At 42.4% G+C, this 21,146-nt stretch overlaps 3 protein-coding genes and 1 long non-coding RNA gene across 5 annotated transcripts; 2 read left to right on the top strand and 2 right to left on the bottom strand.

Annotated features, from left to right (window-relative positions):
• Window positions 1-1,293: 1,293 nt before the first annotated feature.
• Window positions 1,294-3,839, top strand: LOC141940458 (gallinacin-8-like). The gene is made up of 4 exons (XM_074861347.1): window positions 1,294-1,355; window positions 2,104-2,191; window positions 2,539-2,672; window positions 3,698-3,839. Exons 2-4 carry the CDS (start codon window positions 2,134-2,136, stop codon window positions 3,704-3,706), a joined length of 201 nt encoding a protein of 66 aa, XP_074717448.1. The 5' UTR covers window positions 1,294-1,355; window positions 2,104-2,133; the 3' UTR covers window positions 3,707-3,839.
• Window positions 3,840-5,164: 1,325 nt separating this feature from the next.
• On the bottom strand, window positions 5,165-9,037 carry LOC141940457 (gallinacin-9). Of its 2 annotated transcripts, XM_074861345.1 has the most exons (3): window positions 8,878-9,037; window positions 6,577-6,706; window positions 5,165-5,397 (listed from the first exon to the last, which is right to left on the bottom strand). In XM_074861345.1, the coding sequence occupies exons 1-3, from the start codon at window positions 8,933-8,935 to the stop codon at window positions 5,382-5,384; spliced, it is 204 nt and encodes a 67-aa protein (XP_074717446.1). In that variant the 5' UTR covers window positions 8,936-9,037; the 3' UTR covers window positions 5,165-5,381. The 2 variants fall into 2 exon arrangements, with proteins under 2 accessions (XP_074717446.1, XP_074717447.1); XM_074861346.1 differs by lacking the exon at window positions 5,165-5,397 and having other exon boundaries at window positions 6,573-6,706.
• A 7,608-nt stretch (window positions 9,038-16,645) lies between these two features.
• On the bottom strand, window positions 16,646-17,192 carry LOC141940455 (gallinacin-10-like). The gene is made up of 2 exons (XM_074861344.1): window positions 17,040-17,192; window positions 16,646-16,782 (listed from the first exon to the last, which is right to left on the bottom strand). Exons 1-2 carry the CDS (start codon window positions 17,095-17,097, stop codon window positions 16,646-16,648), a joined length of 195 nt encoding a protein of 64 aa, XP_074717445.1. The 5' UTR covers window positions 17,098-17,192.
• Window positions 17,126-18,768, top strand: LOC141940456 (uncharacterized). The gene is made up of 2 exons (XR_012627995.1): window positions 17,126-17,195; window positions 18,500-18,768. It is a non-coding gene; the product is annotated as an uncharacterized LOC141940456 (long non-coding RNA).
• The last annotated feature ends 2,378 nt before the right edge of the window (window positions 18,769-21,146 follow it).

Raw genomic sequence — 21,146 nt, 5'->3', positions numbered from 1 at the left:
TGCCCAGGTGCTCATTGTTGGCTGTCTCCAGCTGCTGAGGCAAAAAAACCCCACACTCCTCCCTGGACCTGCTTCTGTCACCTATTAAGCTCAATATGATTTTCAGATCAAGGACTGGCTTCTGGACCATTGCAGGAGTCCACAGCAGATTGCCAAACATTGAGGGCGTTGAAGTTGGACTGTCAGAAAACATAATTCACTAACATATCAATGCTGGGAATCAGAAGACATCGGTATAATTAAGAGGAAAATCCATAAACCCCTGCTGTCAGAATAATTTACGTACTTGACTGAAGAAGGCTGCTGGAGTGATATTTCAGTATTAGCTCTTCATTGCCCTCTTCTGGGAGGCAGGTGACCTGGGTAGATGGATGTTGTCTGGATGGCTGTTTGGAGTACAAGGCTGTTGGGTTGTTTTCTAGACTTAGTAGCATGACAGACAAAACACAACATCTTTTTCTGGGCTCCCCTGGATGGGTTCAGGGTCCAGGAGATACCAGTGCTGCCGTCAGCCTCTCTGGTGTAAATCCTTTGGGGGCACAGGTTTGATCAAAACATGTTTTGTGGAGGTTGGTTCCTTTGGCCACCCAGCAAGCGGGTGCGTGGAAGTGAGTCCCTCCCTGAAACTTTAATTATTCCAACAACAGTTATTTCCTCTGCAATGGGTAGAATCCAAATGTAGTAAATACATGAAAATGAAAATATTCTTTGTGCACAGATAAGAGTGCTCTTCTGCTGTAAAAGGACTGCTCAAACTACGCTGGGCACTCAACTCCTCTTTGCTCTCAAGACATTATCTACAGCCCCCAAGACCTACCAAGAGCTTTTTATTTTTTTAAAGTCTAGTGCAAAAACTGAGCTTCCCCAGTGTAGCTCTTTAGGTGCTGTGGTAGGTATCTCCAGGTTTCAGAGAGGACCTTTCTGCAGCCATCAGCAGGCACCGTGGCCATGGGACAGCCCTGTAGAACTAGGTCCCCACTGGAGCCAAACCCGCAGTTTTCAGTGCATGTCCTAGGATTTTTTTTCACAGCCCACGATAGATCAATGTGTTGTACACAAACCAGGGTGGTGTAAGGTGTTTTTTGGAAGAGCCAGCTCATTTGCCATAGGAAGGGGAGGGAGTTCATGAGTGGTCACCATTTCTCATCAGCTGCTGGGAAGTGACATTTCAGCTGCTGGGAATCGCTGTGAGAAGTCCATGTCCTTGGCCAGTTGGTCTGTGGCAGCTCTGTGATCAACAGGAATATATAAAGACAGTTGTTTTGGGGAAAGACATCACTCCGTGAAGCTCCCCATTGAGAGGAACCAGGTAGGACAGACTGGGCACTCTGCTGCCTCTCCTGAAGTCCTCGAGGGTGAGCTGAAGGTGTAGAGTTTCCACACCATTTTCAACTGATAAGGAGAAAAATACATACCTTTGTGATCATATTCTTTTCTTCTCTAAAACAGAAATCCATTGTTCCAAGAAATATAATTTTGCAGCTTAATTAAATTCTCATAAACTACTGCAATGTATAATGCTTGGTATTTCAGTAATGCATTTGGCTGATTGTTATAGTCAATAATGGTGATTCTGAATGATTATAGTAGTTTGTATTATTTTCAAAAGTTAATTGGAATCTGCAGCAAGAAACGATGGTGGAGAGATACTTCGAGGCTTTCAGCTGGCACACATTATAGAGGTAGATGGCTCCTTAGATTTTTCTGTAAAGGAATTACTACTGGCTTGTAAGCTACAAAAATTACTATTATTCAAATAATTAAAGCTGCTGAGTGTTTATTATCCATGGGATTCAAATACAGGAGTCTTCGCTGGAGCTGGTGTAGGCTGTCTTTGCAGGTGATGGAAAGACATCCATGATATTAATCTCATTCTTCTAAATTTTATAGGCATAAATACATTTTCTTGATTTCACGCAATGTACTTTCAAGCACACCTTTCCTCTGAAAGTGGTACTTCAATGGATTTAATCTAGAACATTTATTTCATTGCATAAATGACAATTTTTATTAATAAAATGCAGTTTATATGTTGTAGTGTTTGATCCGGTAATGACAAATGCAGGACAAACGCATGATCTCTTTCTGTTTTTTTCTTAGTAGCTGCTGTATTTGGTGGCACTGATTTCAGACATGAAGATATTTTCCCTTTTCTTTGCTGTTCTTCTTTTTGTGCTCCAAGGCACTTTAGGTAAGAGCTACACAAAATCAAAGGAAATGCAGGGGGAAGATTGTGAGTGTGAAGAACCTAAAATAGAAATGGAAATAAAATGGGGTTTAGTCCCTTTCATCCCACACCAGCTAGCACTGCCAGCACGTTGGGCACACTTTAGCAGTGAACAGATGCCAGCTGGGTCCATTGGATGCACTGAACCCTCCTGTTTTGGAAAATAAGGGAATTTAATGGTACAGGTTGGGGCAGCCTGCAGGCAGACTAGACTATTGCTGTCACACTATAACCCTATCTTGTTCTTAGTCTTCTTTCAGAAGGAAAATCAAGACTCTGGCTTTTTTTTTTTTTTTTTTTTTTATGTGCAGGTTTCATGCGTGCACCTAGTAACGATGTGCAATGCAAACAAGCTGGGGGTACCTGTTCCACCAACCACTGTCCTCTACCCAACATGAGGTCCTTTGGACGCTGCCAGCAAGGGGTCCCTTGCTGTCGGACTGTGGTGAGTTACAGATTTGATGAAGATCAGGTGTTTCTGGGGGGAATAGGGTTTATTATTAACTTTCACACTGCCCTTCCAATGTGAAACTCCTCTAGTGCAAGCTGGCAAGGGAGCAGAGACTCTGCACACTCAGATATAGGATTTCCTGAGGATTTCCTCACCAGCTCCCTCTGTACCATTAATGATGTAACTCGAGTGCCTCCTGGGAAAGATCACAGTCAAATCTCTTTGGCAGAGATAAATAACTAGCTAGAAATGAACTCTTTTTTCTGCCATTCCCATTAGCTGGTTCAAACTGCTCATGATGAATAATACTGGCTTCAGAGGACACGTCTCTCAGTGTGAACTCTGTCTGGAGACTGGGGACATTTAGTTCAGGTTCATAGGAAACATGTCTGTTCCACACTGCAAAGTCTGACAGGTCTCACAGTCAGAAGAACAACCTGAAAGTCATGTTGTTCTGGAAGATGTTTTCTACAGTTCCATAATTCTTCCCTTTTAGACAAAACCAAATCATTAAATCGTATTTTTTTCTTGATTTCCTTACAGGAATCCTTAGTTTCAACCTGTATCTTTACTCCAATATGAAACTGCAGAAATGAACATCTATGAAAATTTACACTCTGCCTCCACTGATTCTAATATTTCATTTTCTGCTTCTTTTTGCTGTAAGATACTGTGGCTAGTTTTATTTCTGGGGGATCTTATTTAAACCTTGTTTAATATTAATAGCAGAGATGTTAAAAACATAGCATGAGCATCTGAAATTCCTCTCCATACCAGAGATTTCAAGATGAATAGGAAGCTTCAGGTACAGAGACAGGGCAATTCATTATTAAGTAAAATAGAAAGGCAATTTATGATTAAAATTCAGCAGCAGCAGGACTGTGAATATCCTACTAAGCACTGATGACTTACCCAGGAATATCAGCTCTTGGTGCTCATTCAATCCCTTCTGTGCTTTTTATTCAAATCCTTTCCTGGTTATAAGTACAAAATCTGAAAGTTTCTTTCCTTTTTTGCAGTATGATTAGTGACTGTTGGCATCTCAGATGGGCTGAGCAGAGCTTCTGGCAATTTAAGAGATGCATCATCCTATTGGAAAATCTGGAATTTTGAGCTGAATATATGCCTTTAACACACACAAGCACACACCAAAGCATGAACAAGAATTGAAAGAAAAAAACTCCTCCACAAACAAAATTAATGACCTGAAGAAACTCCAAAGCAGTTCTTGAACCACCTAGAAAAGACCAATATTTCTAATTTTTCTAAAATGTTTTTTGTTGAAACTATATTGTGGCCACCAACATCTATCCGAGAGAGATCATGAGACCCCCATGAGAGGATGCAGAGCTGTTCCTTTGGCCTTCAGAACAGATATTAATTATTTTCTTTTTCTTTTAAAGTTAGCAATAATGTGAATAATACTAAAAGACAATGTCTCCAAGAGACACTGACTGCTCAGTTGATGTTTGTATTTCATAGTCTACATATCTCAATAAATTTTAATAAACACAGACTTGTGTTTGATCCTTATACCTGTGAGGAATTGTCTTGGTGTGTGTTTTTCTGTAGGATCTGGCTCTCATCTCACTTGGGGTCAGCTTGAGATGTGCCTTGTGGTAAACTTATCCATGAAGAGCAGAAGAAACGAAACTGCTGTATGGACACAAATATGGCCTGGTCCTGTCCATTATTAGGTTGACCAGTAACAGTCCAGAATAACTTCTCCAAACCCACTGTGATTAGGCTGGTAGAAATCTGGCACAAACTAACCATGTTCAGGACCCATGGCAGTCCTAAAACCATCCATAGCAGCTCGTGGCATGGAGAGCATGGATATTCTTAGTCATCCCTTATCTCAAATCCTTTTGGCCTTCGCATTAGCACTCTGGGGCGTTAGGGATAGGGCAAGGAGGCAGGGGATGCATCTATACCTTGCAACAGCAGCTGATGAAACTCCAGGCTGATGGGCACGCAAACAGACAGCTTAGCGTAGTGATAAATAGTCTGATTAGTTTAGAATCCAGAGAAGCAAAATTCCATTAATATGATGCTAGTCTGGACTAAATAAAGGCAGCAGGAGCAGAATGACATGAATATGGTGAGGAAGTTTCAAGACCTAAAGAAGTTGGTCTTCTGCCACCCTGGAGTTTCTCTGCGTTGCCATTCCCAGCACTCCAGGTTGGGATAGCAAACACAGCCCTGTAGAGGAGCAGAGGACTAAGCCTGTCTCCTGAACCCCAGCCTGGTGCCGTGGACTGGGATGGCAGAGGGAATGGCCTCTACTGCTTTTTGATTTATCCTTATATATGTTGCCACACAAATCGCCGCAACACAGACACTCTGCAGAACGATTTAACAGGACTCAACGACACATGCACTTAAATTAACTTAATTTAGTTAAATAAACTTCATTTACAGGTTGATTTTTATAGAAAATAAGAACAGCAAAAACCATCCTGACATACATGAACAAATATCAGCAATGTGGTTTCACAGTGACTTGCTTTTATTAGAAGCTGCAAATCTCTTTATCAGGGTACAAGAACTCCTCCTCAGATCTTCTTGTGCTCCTAAGGGTCTTCACCCCCACGGGAAAGGCTTCCCAGGCTTTCACTGGGGCTGGGATCCATTGTTGTCAAAAGATGAGAGGTGTCTCAGATGCCCAGAGTTCTTGTCTATGTGGTCAGTGAGGTGTCAGTTTTAGGAACTGGGTGTCCTGCAAAGAAAAGTCAGGTGCTCAGCTAGTCCATCAAACAAGTAAATTATACCTTGCCATCTCAGACTACTGTAGACATAAGGTAACATATGGGGTTAAAGATTAGCTGAGATCCTTATGATCTGGAATGCTGACCTGTGTTTTTGGCCATAAGACAACCCAGATAAAATGGAGGATGTGGATGTCACCACTCAGTACACACCACAGCTATTCGGCTGCAGCTGCTGATGACCCAGAATACCGGCCAGGGTATCTTCTAAGAATAAAGCTAGTTTAGGAATAAAGAGCTACACTGGACAAACTGGCTGATCTTCTCTCTTTCCTCCATGCCCTCCATGCCCTTTTTCTATGAAAAAGAGTGACAAAGCTTCTACTTTTTGTGCATCTTCCGGCATGGTGTTTCACAGAAACCCAATTAGATTAAATAAAAACGCAAATTTAAAAAAAAAAAACAAACAACATGTATGGTATGAAATGTCACCAACTGCAGAACTGGACCATGGCATATTACAGCATCACCCCGCATGGGATATCTCCTACAAATGCAGATGCTTTTTTGCTGGTGCTGATGAAAACATGTTGGAGTGTTCCCACCTAGAGGGTAGAAAATGTCCTGTGGCACTTTATTCTAATATCTGGCACTTTGCGCTAGATTAAGTAACTGAGATGGAAAACTGCACCCTGCAATGAATCCTGACTTGTTTAATGGTTATTCTGTGCTGATAAGTGGGTTTTTTTGGTAGTGTGAAGCTCCATGCTACTGCCTGTGTGGATTGAGGGAGCGCCCTCAGAGCTGTCTCAAGTCAGTTGCGTCCACTCTGCTTAGTAGAGGCAGAGTTTGAGCATGAGCTAGTTCTGCCCTGGTAGCAGACTCACGCTGGAAAAAGTTGTTTGTGCTATGTGATAATTTATTAGCAATATTAGATGTGCAAACTCCAGGTTCCTCTCTGCTCATCATCAACTTCTCCCTGTGGTTTTTCAGAGAAAGCAGACTGGCATTTTTGACACCACAAGGCTCCGCCTTTTTGTTACCAGCCACAAACTCCAGTAATTAGAGGGGTTTTTTTGGAGGACGTAGAGAGCTGGAGAAGGTGGCCTGTTGTATGCCGAAAGGGGAAAAGCCCAGTAAGTCTATTTTCTCTCGGTGAAGTGATGTTTCTCTGGAGGAATTCATCTTACCATTTGCAGCATTTCAGCTTCCCACCACGGCAGGTCCCAATGTCAACCAGAGGAGCCGAGCATGCAACAAACGAGCAGGACCCCCGGTTTTGACGGCATGCTAAGGTGTCAGCAGCTTCCTGGCTGTAAGCTGCAAAAAAAACCCAAGGAAAAATTCGTGTTTATTTGTCAAGACAGAGCATTGGATTTATCTGGCATGGTATTTGGTTTCCTGTCACGGTGCCTGGTTTGTGACTGGGGTAACCTGATCACACCTTCTTAAGGCCTTTACATCCCTATGAAATGCAAACTAACCAGAAGAGCAAGCTGTAATGCTAGCATCTCTCCATTACAGCCTGGAGAAACAGTCTACCTGATTCATAGTGACCCGAAGATAACAGTCTGCTTCCCTAGCATCTCTTCTGGAGACATGTGCTTGTCATTCCAGTTACACACAGAAATACTGTGTTATATGAAAAAGCCATAGGAAACACAGAAAAATGTATTTTTAAAATTAATCTCACATTACTCTCAGAAAAAAAAAAAAAGTGATGATATTCAAATAAAAATGTTCTGAGTTTCTTCAAGTTTTCAGTTCAAGTTTCAGCTAATGTAAAGCATATTTGCGACTCATAATCTTTATCTCCTACTTTGAAGAGCTTCTTCACAGGAAGCATTGAGCGTTGTGAGCATGAGCGGCGTGCTCACAGGAAACCTGCGCACTGTGTTACCGTGTGAAATATGGTATGGCTAATATAGATGGCATAAAACTTCAGAAAAGATAAATCTTAATCACAGCCAAATCAATGGGACTAACATTTGCCCAACTAAAATATTTATACACTTAAATATACACCATAAAGTCAATGACTGTTGACACTAGTACTGTATATGGTTTAGCTAGATGCTATGACGATTTTAGCGTGCCTGTATGTTCAGCACTGAAGGGCCAAATGTTCAGGTGGTGACAAAGACTGCAGCTCCATCATCATCGGGGGATATTCCTGGGTTTATCCCAGGTGAAAGTCTGGCCCCAAGTTCAGGTTCAGAGTATTTCCAGGCCAAACATTATTTATTCCCACTGTGATGCTCAACTTCAGATTCAAATTGTGTTATTTCTGTATTATTTCAGTGGATCTCTTATATCACCTGTAGCCTTGTATATCTGTGACTTAAAAGGCAGAAGAGGCCCTCATCAGCTGCCCCAACTTCTTGCTAAGCACAAACCCGATCATCTCACCCAGTACTCTCTGTGTCTAGCTCAAGCCACACCTGTCATCAAACCGGACTCTCCTTAACTTGAAAGGCGTGCAAGCTTTATTCTATATTAGATCTACCACATTTCAACCAATTTGTCCTAGTGGTTCTCAAGTCTTTTGTCTTAATGACATATTATTCAAGGATTGTGTGTTGCTAATTTCACTCAGCTGATTTTAAAGACATCATTAGACCTTGGTTTCCCTTGTCTCCTAAATTAAAAAGCCATGTAGTATTATGGATCTTCTCTGTGTGTAAGTCTTTATGAAAAGATATAAGGTAACTTGTTGTCCTTTCACAGACGTTCTACTGGAATTGCACCAGGCCTGCAGCCATCTCCGGGGTTTGTTTTGAAATAGAGAATACTTTTTGTGACGCATAAAATAGGAAAAGTCCAAGAAAGCAATCCAGAAGCCTGTAGTACAGACTTTATCTAAAGCTCCTTACAAGTGCCTGCTTTTGACTAAGTGGTTCTACATTTCTTCTTTGAGTAGACATTTGCTGGTTTAGGAAAGTAGGTACGAATTTGAATCTACTGCAAACCAAAGCAAGGATGGAGATAGCTTAAACTTCTCTGAAGTCCCCCAAACACCCTGGAAAGATGCATGTGCTCTAAACGCACTTAATGCACATGGACAATAGAGACTTCAGGCAAAAACCCACAGTCACAACTACTTTTTTTTTTCCAAAAATATAGGTCTCTTCCTCTAGAATACACAGTCAGGAGGTGTGGGTGCAGACGTGAGAAGAGAAAGCTCTCACATTGCAGGGTTGCATCTTAAGTATGAGCCTAAGAATTACCTCAATACACAGAAGCATCTTTTTTCCCATTGTGTCACCATGTGACTGGAACACAAGATGCTAGAAAGAGACCATCAGGAAGCCTATGAAGGACCTCAACTCAATAGCTTCAAGATTAGGACTATGACTAAGGAAGGGGGCTTCTAATATGAAAGTCCTGGAGTCCAAGAGCACAGAGGTAATCTGAACCTCAGCACTGGTCTCTAACAGACTTCTCTGCACATGCACCCTTTCAGCCTTCACCTCATCTGTTTTCAATCTTACCTGGAGCAGCCTGGAAGAGGAAGAAGAGAACAGCAACGAGAAAGAAAAGGATTCTCATGACTGCCAGCTGGTAGTAGGATAGCCTTTGCAGGTATGAAGATACTTGAAGACGGACAGAAGCTGATGATCAAGGCAGAAGATGGTTAGTCCCTCTACTTATAAAGGCTCTGGGATGGAGCAGTGCAGAGAACCAGGGGGGCGGAGAAGTGGTTGTCTGAAGAACAGTGAGTTCATTGCCCTATTACTATAGAGACTGGTGATGTATGAGGATGTTGCAACCTAACCCATTTGAAGATGCCTGACCTGAGCAATGACCAAATCACTCTGTGCTTGCATGGCCTGTGCCAGCTGGTGGGCTGCACCCGGGAAGGACACAGGATTGGAGGAGGAAGGAGGTGGGTTCCTGTGATCTGCAGTACTGTAAATGATGAGAATCTGCTGATGCTTCATGGCTCTTGGCCATGGTCTTGTGACAGCCTATCCTCCCCCCAGCCACGAGGCACAGTGAGCGTAGCAAAAGCCTGCAAGGTTGCATGAACCAAGGAGGCAACAGACTCTCCTCCTTGAATGCAGCAAAGGATCAGAGCTTCAGTCCTTGCTTGGATCGGAGTTGTAGGGCTGCAACTGAAGAAGGCAGGGTAGGGGTGAAAGGGTTGTGGATATTACCCCTCCTGGCTATGAAATCAGCAGATATTATAGGAGCTCCAGTCTCCCAATTGTTCTTCATGGTTCAGAGCTCAGTTACTCTCTGCATCTTATATTTGTGACTTCAGGCATGGATTTGTTCCAAACCTTGAAGAAGCAGCCATTAGACAGAAAGGAGTGAAAGGGACACCACTGTGGGTTGTGCCATGCTATCACAGGACTTTGCATCCCAATTCCCTTTCAGCAGTCACCTAAGCTCTGTCCTGAAAACAGTGAGGTCATGTTACTTGCTGCTGTTACAGGCACTGCATTCCCATACCCTACTCTGATGTTTTGAACCTTCTTCCAAAGTCTAGCCATTGTGGAGAGTCTAAACCTACTCATTCTTTGCCCAAAATGATGTGGTTTTAACAACATTTTCCCTTGTTGTTAGTCACCTTCCTGATGTGGTTATGAAAAGACTCACATCTCTCTTTCTGATTTTGTACATTCAATATACAAAACCTACTTGCATGTGATGTTTCCACACCTCTTATCACCGGGTAACCTTTCTCTGTATCTGAAAAAAAAAAGCTGAAAATTTTTTTCATGCGTGAAATCTGAACATTTTTTTAATGCATGTGTAGGACTTGCCATATATAAGATGGACCAGAGGAAGCGTCACCAGAGCTTTGTGCAACACTTAATACTTGTGCTTGTCTCCAAGAAATGCCACTCCTGAGATATATAAGTCTTGGCAAACTCAAGCGCAGAGTTTTTTTTCAGAGAATCAGTATAAGCCAAGAAACATTAATGAAATCAAGTCATGAGGGTGCTTAATTTTTTACTGCTTCAATGAGAGTAGCAAACTGAAGCGATGGAGAATAGCAGCAGGAGGTGAGCTATGTCTGCACGCAGAGGGCAGAGAGGTCTGTGTCTGGTAAATTGGCTGCTACAAATTGGGTGTAGGGCATGAAGCGGGTGCTTCAGTTTGTGAAAAAAAACACATTAGCTTGCTATGTCAGGACTAGGATTATAGAAACAAGCAAAAATCTTCTTTACAGTGGAGGGCAGATGAGGAGGTTGAGGAGGGGCAAGAGGATGCAGGTGGCCAAGTGGACAAATTCCCCTCCATGCTTCATGAACATTTGTCCCTGCTCAGCAGGTTGGGCAGCTGTGTAATGTTGGCAGGACAGATAGAACTGGCAGCATTACCATGGCCCCTGAGGTCCAAGGGAAGGAGGGGAAGCCTCATGTCTCTGTCTCATGTGATGGGCACAACACCCAGAAGATGCCTGGGGGCATCATGCCCACACCTCCCTCTCTTTGCGCCTCCCAGACTGCCAGTGGTGGGTTGCTGTGATGAAGTTCTTAGGGAACGTGATGCAAAAATGGAGCTTCGGTTCTCTTCCAGGGAGCCGTGAGAACTGGGGTGGGCAGTGGTGATCTAGGGAAAAGCCATGCATTTTTGGACACATTGTTGAGGCAGAGGCACAGGTTCTTAAATGGTCTCTTGCCTTTATAGTTGGTGTCTTCACCAACATCCTCTGCGGAGATGAGGGTACAGAAGGTGAAATCATTTGTACCTCGTGTTGTGTACTGTGTTGCTGCCTTCTTTTGCTTCAGGCAGAGGATGAGGAAGGAATCCTCCTTCATCTCTCCTCTGTTTTCCCCCTGAACATGGGAAATGAAGTTTTGAGGAGCCAGTCTTTTATATTAAAACACTCTGTGTCTCTGTGTGTGTGCTGAAAATTTATTTTAAGCAAACCATAGGGAATATTGACCAGCTGTCTGATTTCTGATCTGTGAGCTAGAACGTCGATGCAACCCCACAACCCAAACCACTCTGTGCACCTGCTCAAGGTTTCAGACAGGCACCCCATCCACACGCACCCTCAGTTTTATTTCTGAAAACAGAGCATGGCCAAAAAGAGGGAAAGAAAGGGGCAGTCCATGATCATAAAACATGGCCAGCCATAAGGAAACCATCAAGAGTGGAGTTTCTTTGAAAAAATAACAGGCGTTAATGGAAAAGGAAAATGTGCTTGTCTACTCCTTGCATAATTCTCCTCCTGCCTGTCGCAGGTGGCATGAGCGGCAGGGATGTTTGTTTTGGGGAGTGAGGTTGCTGAGCAAACCCTGCTGGGGTCAGCCCCCACTGTCACACGTTGTTCAATGCTCTTTGGAACCAAACAATGTCGGGGAGAGAGAAGGAACAGGGGAACAGCTCCATCCTCCTCACCTCCCTCTCCCAGCTCCAGCTGGAGAGTGGAAGCAATACTTGTCCCAGGTTCAGGCTCCCTCCATGGAAAGGTAAATACACCTGGGGCAAAACCAGCCCCCTTGAAGACTGACTCTGGGGAAAGGGAGCCTGAGTGAGGTGTCCTACTTCTTCCTTCTCCTGGAGCACCAGGAGAAGATGCTGGCAAACAGTCACCAGCATGCAGAGAAAGCAGTAGGTCTGTTACTGATGGGAAGCTGTTAATCCTGAGGTGTCTGTTAGAGTTAATATTTGACCTGGTTGCAAAGGACTGAGTGGGGGATTTTGTATGGGACCTGTCCTTGTGAAGAAACGGCAATTCGCCATCCAGAAAGAGTAAATTTATCTCTCTGGCTCACTGTTCCTTCAGGGGGTTTGTTAGTTTGTTGTTTGCCTTTTCAGTTTGGGAAATTGCCACAGTTTTCTGGGCTGCAGGGCAAGGAGCGCGAATGTCTTTGGACCTGAAGAAGAGTCCCTGCTTTGAATTACAACTGACAGCCAGCCAATCTGCCAGAACAGAAGGGGAGAATTAATTTAGTGGAAATCTCCTATGGTCTAGGAGTTAAAAACCAGGTGGCAGCAAGCAGTGTTGTTAAGTTCCCCTGTCCAAAAGTTAAGTGCAAGGAAAAGATGATGGTGGGAGGCACAGACATTTGCGGACGCAGTGAAAATGACTGTGGGCGGAAGGTACACAATGTTCGTTACCCTTGAGGGAGCACTGGATAGAGGCTGCTCATGCATGAAACTAGATTTCAGTGCAGGATCTCTAGTCCTAGTGACTGAAGTGTTTGTCCAAGATCAGCCATGGGACCATCTCCAATCTGTCTCCCTGCTGTGAAAGAGAGCTGTGAGGGGAAGAAGTCACTGATCAGCAAATTTTTTGAAAGTACCTATCTCAATCATTTTGAAAGCTGTTTCATTCATCAGATGATCAAGGATAAGATTTTCTGAGGTCCTGCATTAGCTTTGGAATGTGTGCATCAATCAAGAGATCTCTTTTCTATGATCTGGCTTCTACCATAGCTGCACTATCAAGGAGTTTAGGTGCAGCTTCCTTCCTGCCAGCTCTCCAAGGGAAAAACCAAAGGTTTCCTAGTAGGGACGTTCTCAACAGACATGGGATGAGGAACTTCCTAGGAAGAACTCTCTGTCATCAATGCATGAGAGAGAAAAGCCAGCAAACTGGTGTGGGAGAAGCAGAACACTGTCGAGCAAGCAACACAGGAGAGCTGTGAGCCATCTGACATGAGACCAAACCCAGGCTCCACTCAGGGGACAGGGGGAGTGCAGAGGTGAGATGGAGACTCAAGGGGCTCCATAGAAATTGGGCAAAAATGGGACAATGAGCCTGAAGTTACCTACATATGGCAGTGAGGGTGGCTGCTGGGGTGAAACAAAAGACCTTGATGGATGCGAGGTCCAGCATCTAGAGACAGACCACTCTGTTTGGAGTAACACCTCTATGACAAACACTAGAAATGTGTTTTGTTGGAACAAGAAGGTAATCTGAGGCACAGTCTGTCCTGAATTTACCTGGATCTAATGCCAGACATTTTCTTGCAGGAGGAACGTGAGGGATGGAGAGAAGATCATCAGTGTCTGTAGTAGTGAGCTGAACAGGACCAGTTTATGGGCAGTGAGACATGTTTGCTAAATGATTAGCCTGATGTCTAAATGTTATCAGGATCTTTGTTGTAGCTTAGGAGTGGGTCAGTTAGTCAGCTCCTGAACAAATCTTGGGCATGGTTCAGGGGTTAGCACAGACCAGGGACAGCTCTTGGTACACATCTTGAATGCAACAATCTTATTTTGGAGGCAAGGACATCTGGTGAGTAGTCTTCCACTTCACCAGAAAACTGCCCCTGGACATTTTAGTTGCTAATATAAATAAGATTACTCCAGTCAGGCAGATTACTCAAGGCAGCCTCAAACATGAGTTACTGCTATATCCTCAGGCCTTTTCTGTCTAAGCCAAGAAGCCACAGAAGTACATGGAATATGTAGCTCTTCGGTGTCATTTAACACTTACAGAGTACAGTCCTGTTGTAGATGTTGATTCAGAAGAAAGGGATCTAGCCTCATTTGACAGACCCAAAGCTGCAGAAGTCAAGAGATCTTTTTTCTTGCACAAATACAGCTTATAGAAACCTTGTGCAGGATATTTGCAAAATAACAGAGAAAAATGGGACATCTCCTCTTCAGATTAATAAGTCCTGTCAAGGTTTTAATGGGGAAGTTAAGACAAGAAAAAGGAACTAAATGCTGCGAAACCTCTGTGTTAATTTGACCTTTTTGAATCCTGCATTTCCTTTGTGGTTTTGATTGGGGTTCTTTTTAGACTCTTTAGATACAAAAAAAAAAAAAAGAAGGCTACAGTTGTGGGGAAGGAGTATCTCTTTCTTTGGTTGATACAGCTCCAAATTCAGAGACATGAGGATCAATTAAATTGCTTAAAAATAGGTTCCAGTGCCGTGGGGAAACTCCTAAGGTTTTTCTAACGCACCTGGATGAAATCATTCCTGTGTTGCCTTACATCTTTTCAAGATAGATGTATGAAATAGACTCCAAAAAAATGGACTTCTTGCCTCCATGACTAATTGTGATGGGAGAAAGAAGTTGATTGTACATCTGTAACTATTGGAGGAAACAATGAAAAACACCTTGGTTTTGCATTTTTAGCACTATAGCACTCATGGCTATATCTGTACTACTGAATAATACAGGACATTTAATTGACTTTTCTGACTGCTATTGAACACAGGTCTGATGTTTTCAAAACAAGTCTATATAACACCCTAAATCTTGTTTCTGAGTAGAGATAGTTCAGATCCCATCACTGTGTTTATGAAGTCAGGTGTATATATATATTTATATATACACATACATATGAAGTTTGCAATACTGGAGGTGTTTATTGATTGCCATTTTGTCCAATCACTATCAAGAGTTGCTTGTACAGTTCTTCACTCTCAATTTTCAGTCTTGTTATCCTGAATACTTTAATATCATCATCAAAACTTGCTGTTTTAGCTATTCCCATTTCCAAATCACATGGGAATATGTGAGTCTGCACAGACTTGTTTAAAAAGATTGCATGGCTCATGAGCCTTGAGTCAAAACCACTGAGAAAATTACTGTTAGTAACAATAAAAGATCACAGTTATTTGTTTAAGAAGACATTTATTTTTGTGTGTGAATAAAATAATAATATATATATTGCTTCATATCCTCCAAAAGCTGCATGAACCTGAACTGATTGAACATCCAAACATCCCTGTGAGGTAGGCTGGAAGAGGTGGCCAAGGTGTCAAAGTGGCTTGTGTATTAAAAGCAAAAAAAGGGAGTGACTTCAGCAAGGAAAAACCTGGATTTCCAGAAGCAGCGTGCTAACAGGATGTACCCCCTGGAAGCTTCTTTTAATGCTCATTTGCAGGAGGGTTTAGATAGAGGAGGAATCCATCAAAATCACCTCCTCAAGGCAGTAGAAATGTTGCTGGTACAAGGGCACTGACACAGGAAAGCCTTCTCTTCTTATTCTGGCAAAATCCTGTAAGGATACAAAGGGTCTTGTTATTTTGCTGAAGTGCAATCTAAACTCAATCTCTAAAAGCTTCAATACCTGCTAATTACCTTTCAGAATAAATGTACAGGATGGGTTCAGCCTTCAGGTTTAGATATCTACATTTAGATGCCTCCATGGAAGGGTGCCCATGTGTGCTGGGTGTCTAGGTCTGCAGACATCCAGTTCACAAGAACTATGATCACTGGCAAACTAGTTATATTACTACTAGTAACAAAATTTAGATTCAGCTCACCCCAAAATAAAGATTGGGGATTTGAATTAGTTACTGAATCACACAAGTCCATTGCCATTTGAAGAGCTGTGGGGTATCTGTTTGGCTTCCAGTCATCTTTTCTGTAAATCAATGTTTTCCCACAGGTCATGAGCTACCTCAGCCAAACATGTATATATGGTTTAAGTACTCCAAGGCACTTCAGATGCCACGAAACATCTCAATGTGGCTGACTGAATCAAACTCATTGTGTCCAGTTTTAAAGATTTCTTTTCAAGCAACTGAGCTGGGAAAAATTTATATTGTACCTCAGAATACCCTGTTGGTTTCAACTTCTACAGATGTATTGACAAACCCAGCTGAAAATCTAACCACCCAGTAGGAAGAGTTTTAATCCTGAACGTTAGCATCTATCATTATCACATATGGGTACGTTCTTCTGAGAAAGAGTATTTCTGTAGAAAAATTAAACCAGGAACCAAACTCAAGAGGTCTTGTTCTTTTCCCAGCCCAATTCTTCTTTGATCAAGCCTAACAGATGTTCTTACAGAAATCTGATGTTTGAGTTCTGATCCTAGCAGTCTATTTGCTACCAGTAGAAACTGCTTCCTAAAGAGAATGATTGTTCACAGAGACTGAGGGATCACATACTTCCTTTGTAAAATCATCTGTTCTGTGAACATCTTTTGTTTTTTAAAATCCGAATTTCTAGGTCATTTTGGAAATGAAAAGAACATAGGGAGGATACACTGTTTCACCTGAAGGGTGAAAATACTGTGAAATAATTTCCTAATAATTTATTGGAAAATCATCTCTTTTTTTCCCCCATCAAAGTTTAAAATAAAGTGAAAAATACCAAATTCTGGGAAATTTTGACCTTCCTGAACTTTTGCTCTCATACACAACTTCCATTAAAATAAATTGTCCCCTTAAACACACATCTACATAGTATAAATGTTCATCCTCCATCTGGACTTTCTCACACATGGCTGCCATGCCAGCCCCATGGAGTTGTGCATATTATTCAAAGAAACAGTTGATAAAATGGCAGGACAAAAATGCCCCCTGATGCCCTTCAGTCTTGCGGCACTTACTTGGAACAGCATTTCAGCAGCCCGCCATGGCATGACCCCGAGGCAGTGAAGGTGGGTGGGCATGTCCCAGCACGGCAGAAATTTCCCTGGCTCCTGCACTCTGCAGTGTCAGGAAAAATAGGATCTGCAGAACCTGTGGGAAGGGGAAGACATTAAAAATCTCAGTTTTCAGTCTAAAATGATGAAGGATAAATATGCAATAAATCATGTGTTGCTTTTTTAGGAAGAGAGTCATCATGAGCACAGATGTTCTTCGTTCCATCCACTGCATAACACCATCCCAACAGCATCAGATTTTTCCTGACAGTTGATAGTTGCTTTTTTCCTCCTATGCACACACTTCTGCTTACAAGCCCTTTTGTTCTTTGTAGGATTTATTTTGCTTCTCACCTGGAGTAGCCTGGAAGAGGAGGAAGACAACAGCGAAGAGCAGGTAGAGGATCCTCATGGCTGCCAGTCGTTTGTGGACTCTGTGCTCCTGCAAAGTGCCTGAAAGACCGACGGAGGATGAAGTTTGTTTGAGGAAGAGTCTAGGAAAGGCATCTGGTATTTATAGGGCCTGTGGGATTGTGAAAGTTTGACAGCTGAGTGCTCTGTCAATAAGTAACTGCAACCAATCTTCTGGAAAGCAGACTGGTCATCCCCCTTATCGCAGGTTGCAATGAAATGTGCAGTGAACATGTTGCAATCCCCAAGGGTGAATTTCCACTGACCTTGTCAGTTATATAATGTGACCATCAGCCAAGCCCCACCGAGCTGCACCCATTTGCATGGCTTCTGCAGACCTGATTCCAACACAGTCATGGGGATGGGTCAGGCAGAGGGGTGGGGAGTCAGCCACCGTTGGAGTCTGGTCCCACTATTGACCCTGGATCTGTCACTCGCTGACAAGTCACATAACGTTTTGACTTTGTCTCCCCATCTCTCTCACCAGGCAGGTGATGTCAAAGGCAAAGAAAAGCATTGGGAAAGATTTGAGATGATGCAACTTTGCTTTGTCACTTTTTAAACAGATTCCAGGACATCCTCACCCACCACAGAGGGCTGACGCAAAGCTCTCTCCCTTCTTTAATTCTCATTTATATGCCACCTTGAGTGCTTTGCATTTTTACTAACTTTTGATGTCCCCTTTTGTTTCCCTTCATATTGCCCCAAAAGTTTGGGAGTATAGGCTGGTTCCATAACAACCTCAGCAAACATATTGTCTTGAAGTGCAACATCTTCTGGGGCTTCACTTCAGAGCGTGATACCTGTGGCTGTAAATTTTCTGAGAAGCATTGGTTAGGGGATCAAAGCCCTGAAGGTTCTGCTTCATGAAATCCCGGGCTTGTAGATCAAAAATGACTACAACAGCTTTTCACCCATGGGAATCCTCCCTTTGCCCAAATACCATCACACATAATAAACAGGTTAATCGCTATCAAAGCCCAGGCGTTTCTGCAGTTCCTAGCTCTGGCATTCTGGTTCAGCGGTTTGCTTCCTTATTACCTCTTTTATTATATTTAACTCAGGGTTAATGGTATTTTTGTTCTAAGAATTATTTGTAGGATGAAAACATTACCAGTGTTTATGTTTAATCTACATACTAACAGGCAAGCTTAAGCAGCTGAGAAAGTAGCAACAAGGTGAGTTACTTAAGTGTTTATGCAGCGAATAACAGTAAGATAAACACTGATTTGCCTCTTCCACCCATAAAATCTGATTAACCAGGAAATGCCAAGCTCTCCAGAATGTCCTTTTTTGTACCCTTGCCTTGGAAATTATCTCTTCTTTTGCCAGCAGCTCTCCAGCTTTCCCCATTTCGAATGGAGAGGAGAGCTGATTTGTCCCTCCTCTCTTTTCTCTTTCAGTGAGCTGCCATTGGGACACCCGAACAGAGAGACAGACACCTGACCTGCAACATGAACGTGAAGAAACCAGGAAACAAAATCCTTTTGCTTTTATGAAGACCTATTGAAATATGATTTTCCTCCACCTGTCTTTCACATAGACAGGACAATGGTGGTGTGATGTTTTGCAAATACAAGTGTGCTTTTTGAGCACTCATTGCTCCCTAAAGAAGTTATGTTAGGGAGGAGTCATGTTTCTTCAAATAAAATCAGAATGTTGCACTGGGGAAGGTAGTGACTACTTTTGCTATCACATGGAGTATTTGAACAAGTTCTGCTTCCTTTCAGGGTTCTATTCTTTCCCACCTGTGGAACAGAATAAATCTATTATCAGAGTCGAAGTGTTTAAATTTCAGTGATGCAAATTGCCATAGCATTCATAGATTTTGATGAACAACCTTATTTGCTGCAGAAGTAAAACAGCCCTCCAGGAAAGTGAACAACATTTTAAGCACTGCTAGCACAGGCAGCCTGAAAAGGTAATCCAGAGCAACAGGAAAATTCCATGACTTTGTCTTCTAGTAAAAACAAAGACAGGTCTGAGCTGGTTGTTTAAAACCAGGCCAAACTTGTACAAAACACCTGAGGAACAGAGCAATTTGTGCAGCACAGCTTTGACCTGGGGCTGGAACATGACAGTGTGTATGTGGAGCTGTGTCCCATGGTAGTCAGAGCCAGGAAGGAGTCCTGGAGATCTCTGTTGAATGTCAACTTCCAGACATGAGCTGGGAACTCAAGGAGTTGTAGGTACCTACCCCAGAGAAATTAGGCTTTCTAAGCAAATAGGTGTTGGGGGAACTTCACGTAAAGCCTTAGGTAAGAATACTGCAGTGCAAACAAGACATAAAAGATTCCATGAGAATATTGGTAGAAAATGAGAAAGGGAAGACACATGTGACACTCAAAAGACATTTCATTTTGTCTTTGAGACCAGGAAAAGATGGGCAACTTATAATAGTAGAAGCTCCCTTACCTGTGCTCCTACAGCTGAGTGCAAAAGAAGGACTTGGTACATCAGCAGATCTCTGGATGATCATGAAGGACACAATATCTCAGAATGGTGCTCCCTTTATTTCTCCCCATTTACTAATAGGCAATTTTGTAAATCTGTAAGGTATGAATAGATATTTATGTTTTGTTGTTTGCAATCAAGTTTTTCTGAATTTTGCCCTAGCAGCACAGCTTTCCAAAGGCAAGCAAAATCTAAAATGTTGAGTGGGGCCAGCCCTTGCAAACATCAACTCATCCTGATAAAGGATCACACAACAACTGAGCAGATTTCTCCGTCTTCTGCAAGGCAGATGTTTTTCTTCTCTTCTTCCCTTCTTGACTGACAAACTGTCTCCCATAATAATTAATAATGAGCACCATATATGGTGTTGATTGCTTTTTGCCTCAACATTTTCTCAAAGACTTTCTCTTAAGCACAACTTAACAGTTAATGAATGATAAAATGTCTTTTTAGAGTCTAAGAACTATTATACTTTTGATGATGGTTATTTATAATGGTGTACATGTATTTGGACACTGGTAGGACTTGATTTTACCCTTGTAACGATAAGTATGCCTTTAAAACCACCTAGGCACATGGTTATTTAGGAAAGCATATGTTTACATCCCACTAAAACCAAGTTCATGTTAGCACATAATTCAGTATTCTCCTGGTTTTCCTAATTATGGCACAAATCCTTACAATACATGCAGAGTAATTTATGTTTTCAGTGCCTTATATACCATTAGTCACCAATAAGTTTATAAATTATGATAACAATATGTTCTTCAATTGTGCCCTTTGTCTGATGCTTCCAAGTTTTAGCACACAAGATAAAAGAACGTAGACTGAAATCTTACATTCTTTTTATCCCCATCATCGTGTACACACAGGGCAATTTTAACAAACACATTTGGGTTTTCCTACTTTTTTAGCTGGCTGGTCTGCTTTTACAGTTTTCTATGTGGGAAATTGATGTCAATCAAATTTACAGCTCTCTCCTTTGCAGTGTAAGTAACGGTGTGGTTCTCTCCCACAGCTGACTGCAGATGCCGGTGGTAAGAGATATGCACTCTGCACCTCTGCTCAGATAGCTACAGGTGAAGCTGACATCCATTGCATCTTACATCTTTTGACACACAGGCATATCACTCCTAGCTCAGCGAAGGAGGAGCTCAGACCAATCAGTCTGCAAATCCATGTGTAATCTTGACCACTGCCATGTCCATTTATTCACTTGCCATCCCACCAGGTATCCTTCGGCATCGTCTTACTAAGGGCACAATGAGAATGGGAACATGAGGGATGATGTTGCTTCATCCATGGAGCCATATTAGTGGAAATCCTCAGATAGAAACACTCTGCTCTTCTACAAAATACTTCCACGTGTGACTTGTCAGTAGAGTGTTTTATGCCATTTCACACAGGCTAAATGGGTGCAGAGGGCTTAAAGCAAAAAACATCAGACACGTTTTCCTTCCGTTCTTCCATCAGCCCTCACTGTGCTCGTGATAGCTAGAATGGTGCTCTATTAGAGAAACTCCTTAAACCTTTTAGAGGAAGAAAAATACAGCAAAGAGCAGTTGAAGAAACCTGATGGGTAAGAGACTTGCTAGC

This window comes from Strix uralensis, chromosome 3 (assembly GCF_047716275.1).
Source record: "Strix uralensis isolate ZFMK-TIS-50842 chromosome 3, bStrUra1, whole genome shotgun sequence".
Classification (NCBI taxonomy): Eukaryota; Metazoa; Chordata; class Aves; order Strigiformes; family Strigidae; genus Strix; species Strix uralensis.
The sequence above is the reverse complement of the archived record's forward strand: the minus strand, read 5'-3'. Positions and strand labels throughout refer to the sequence as shown.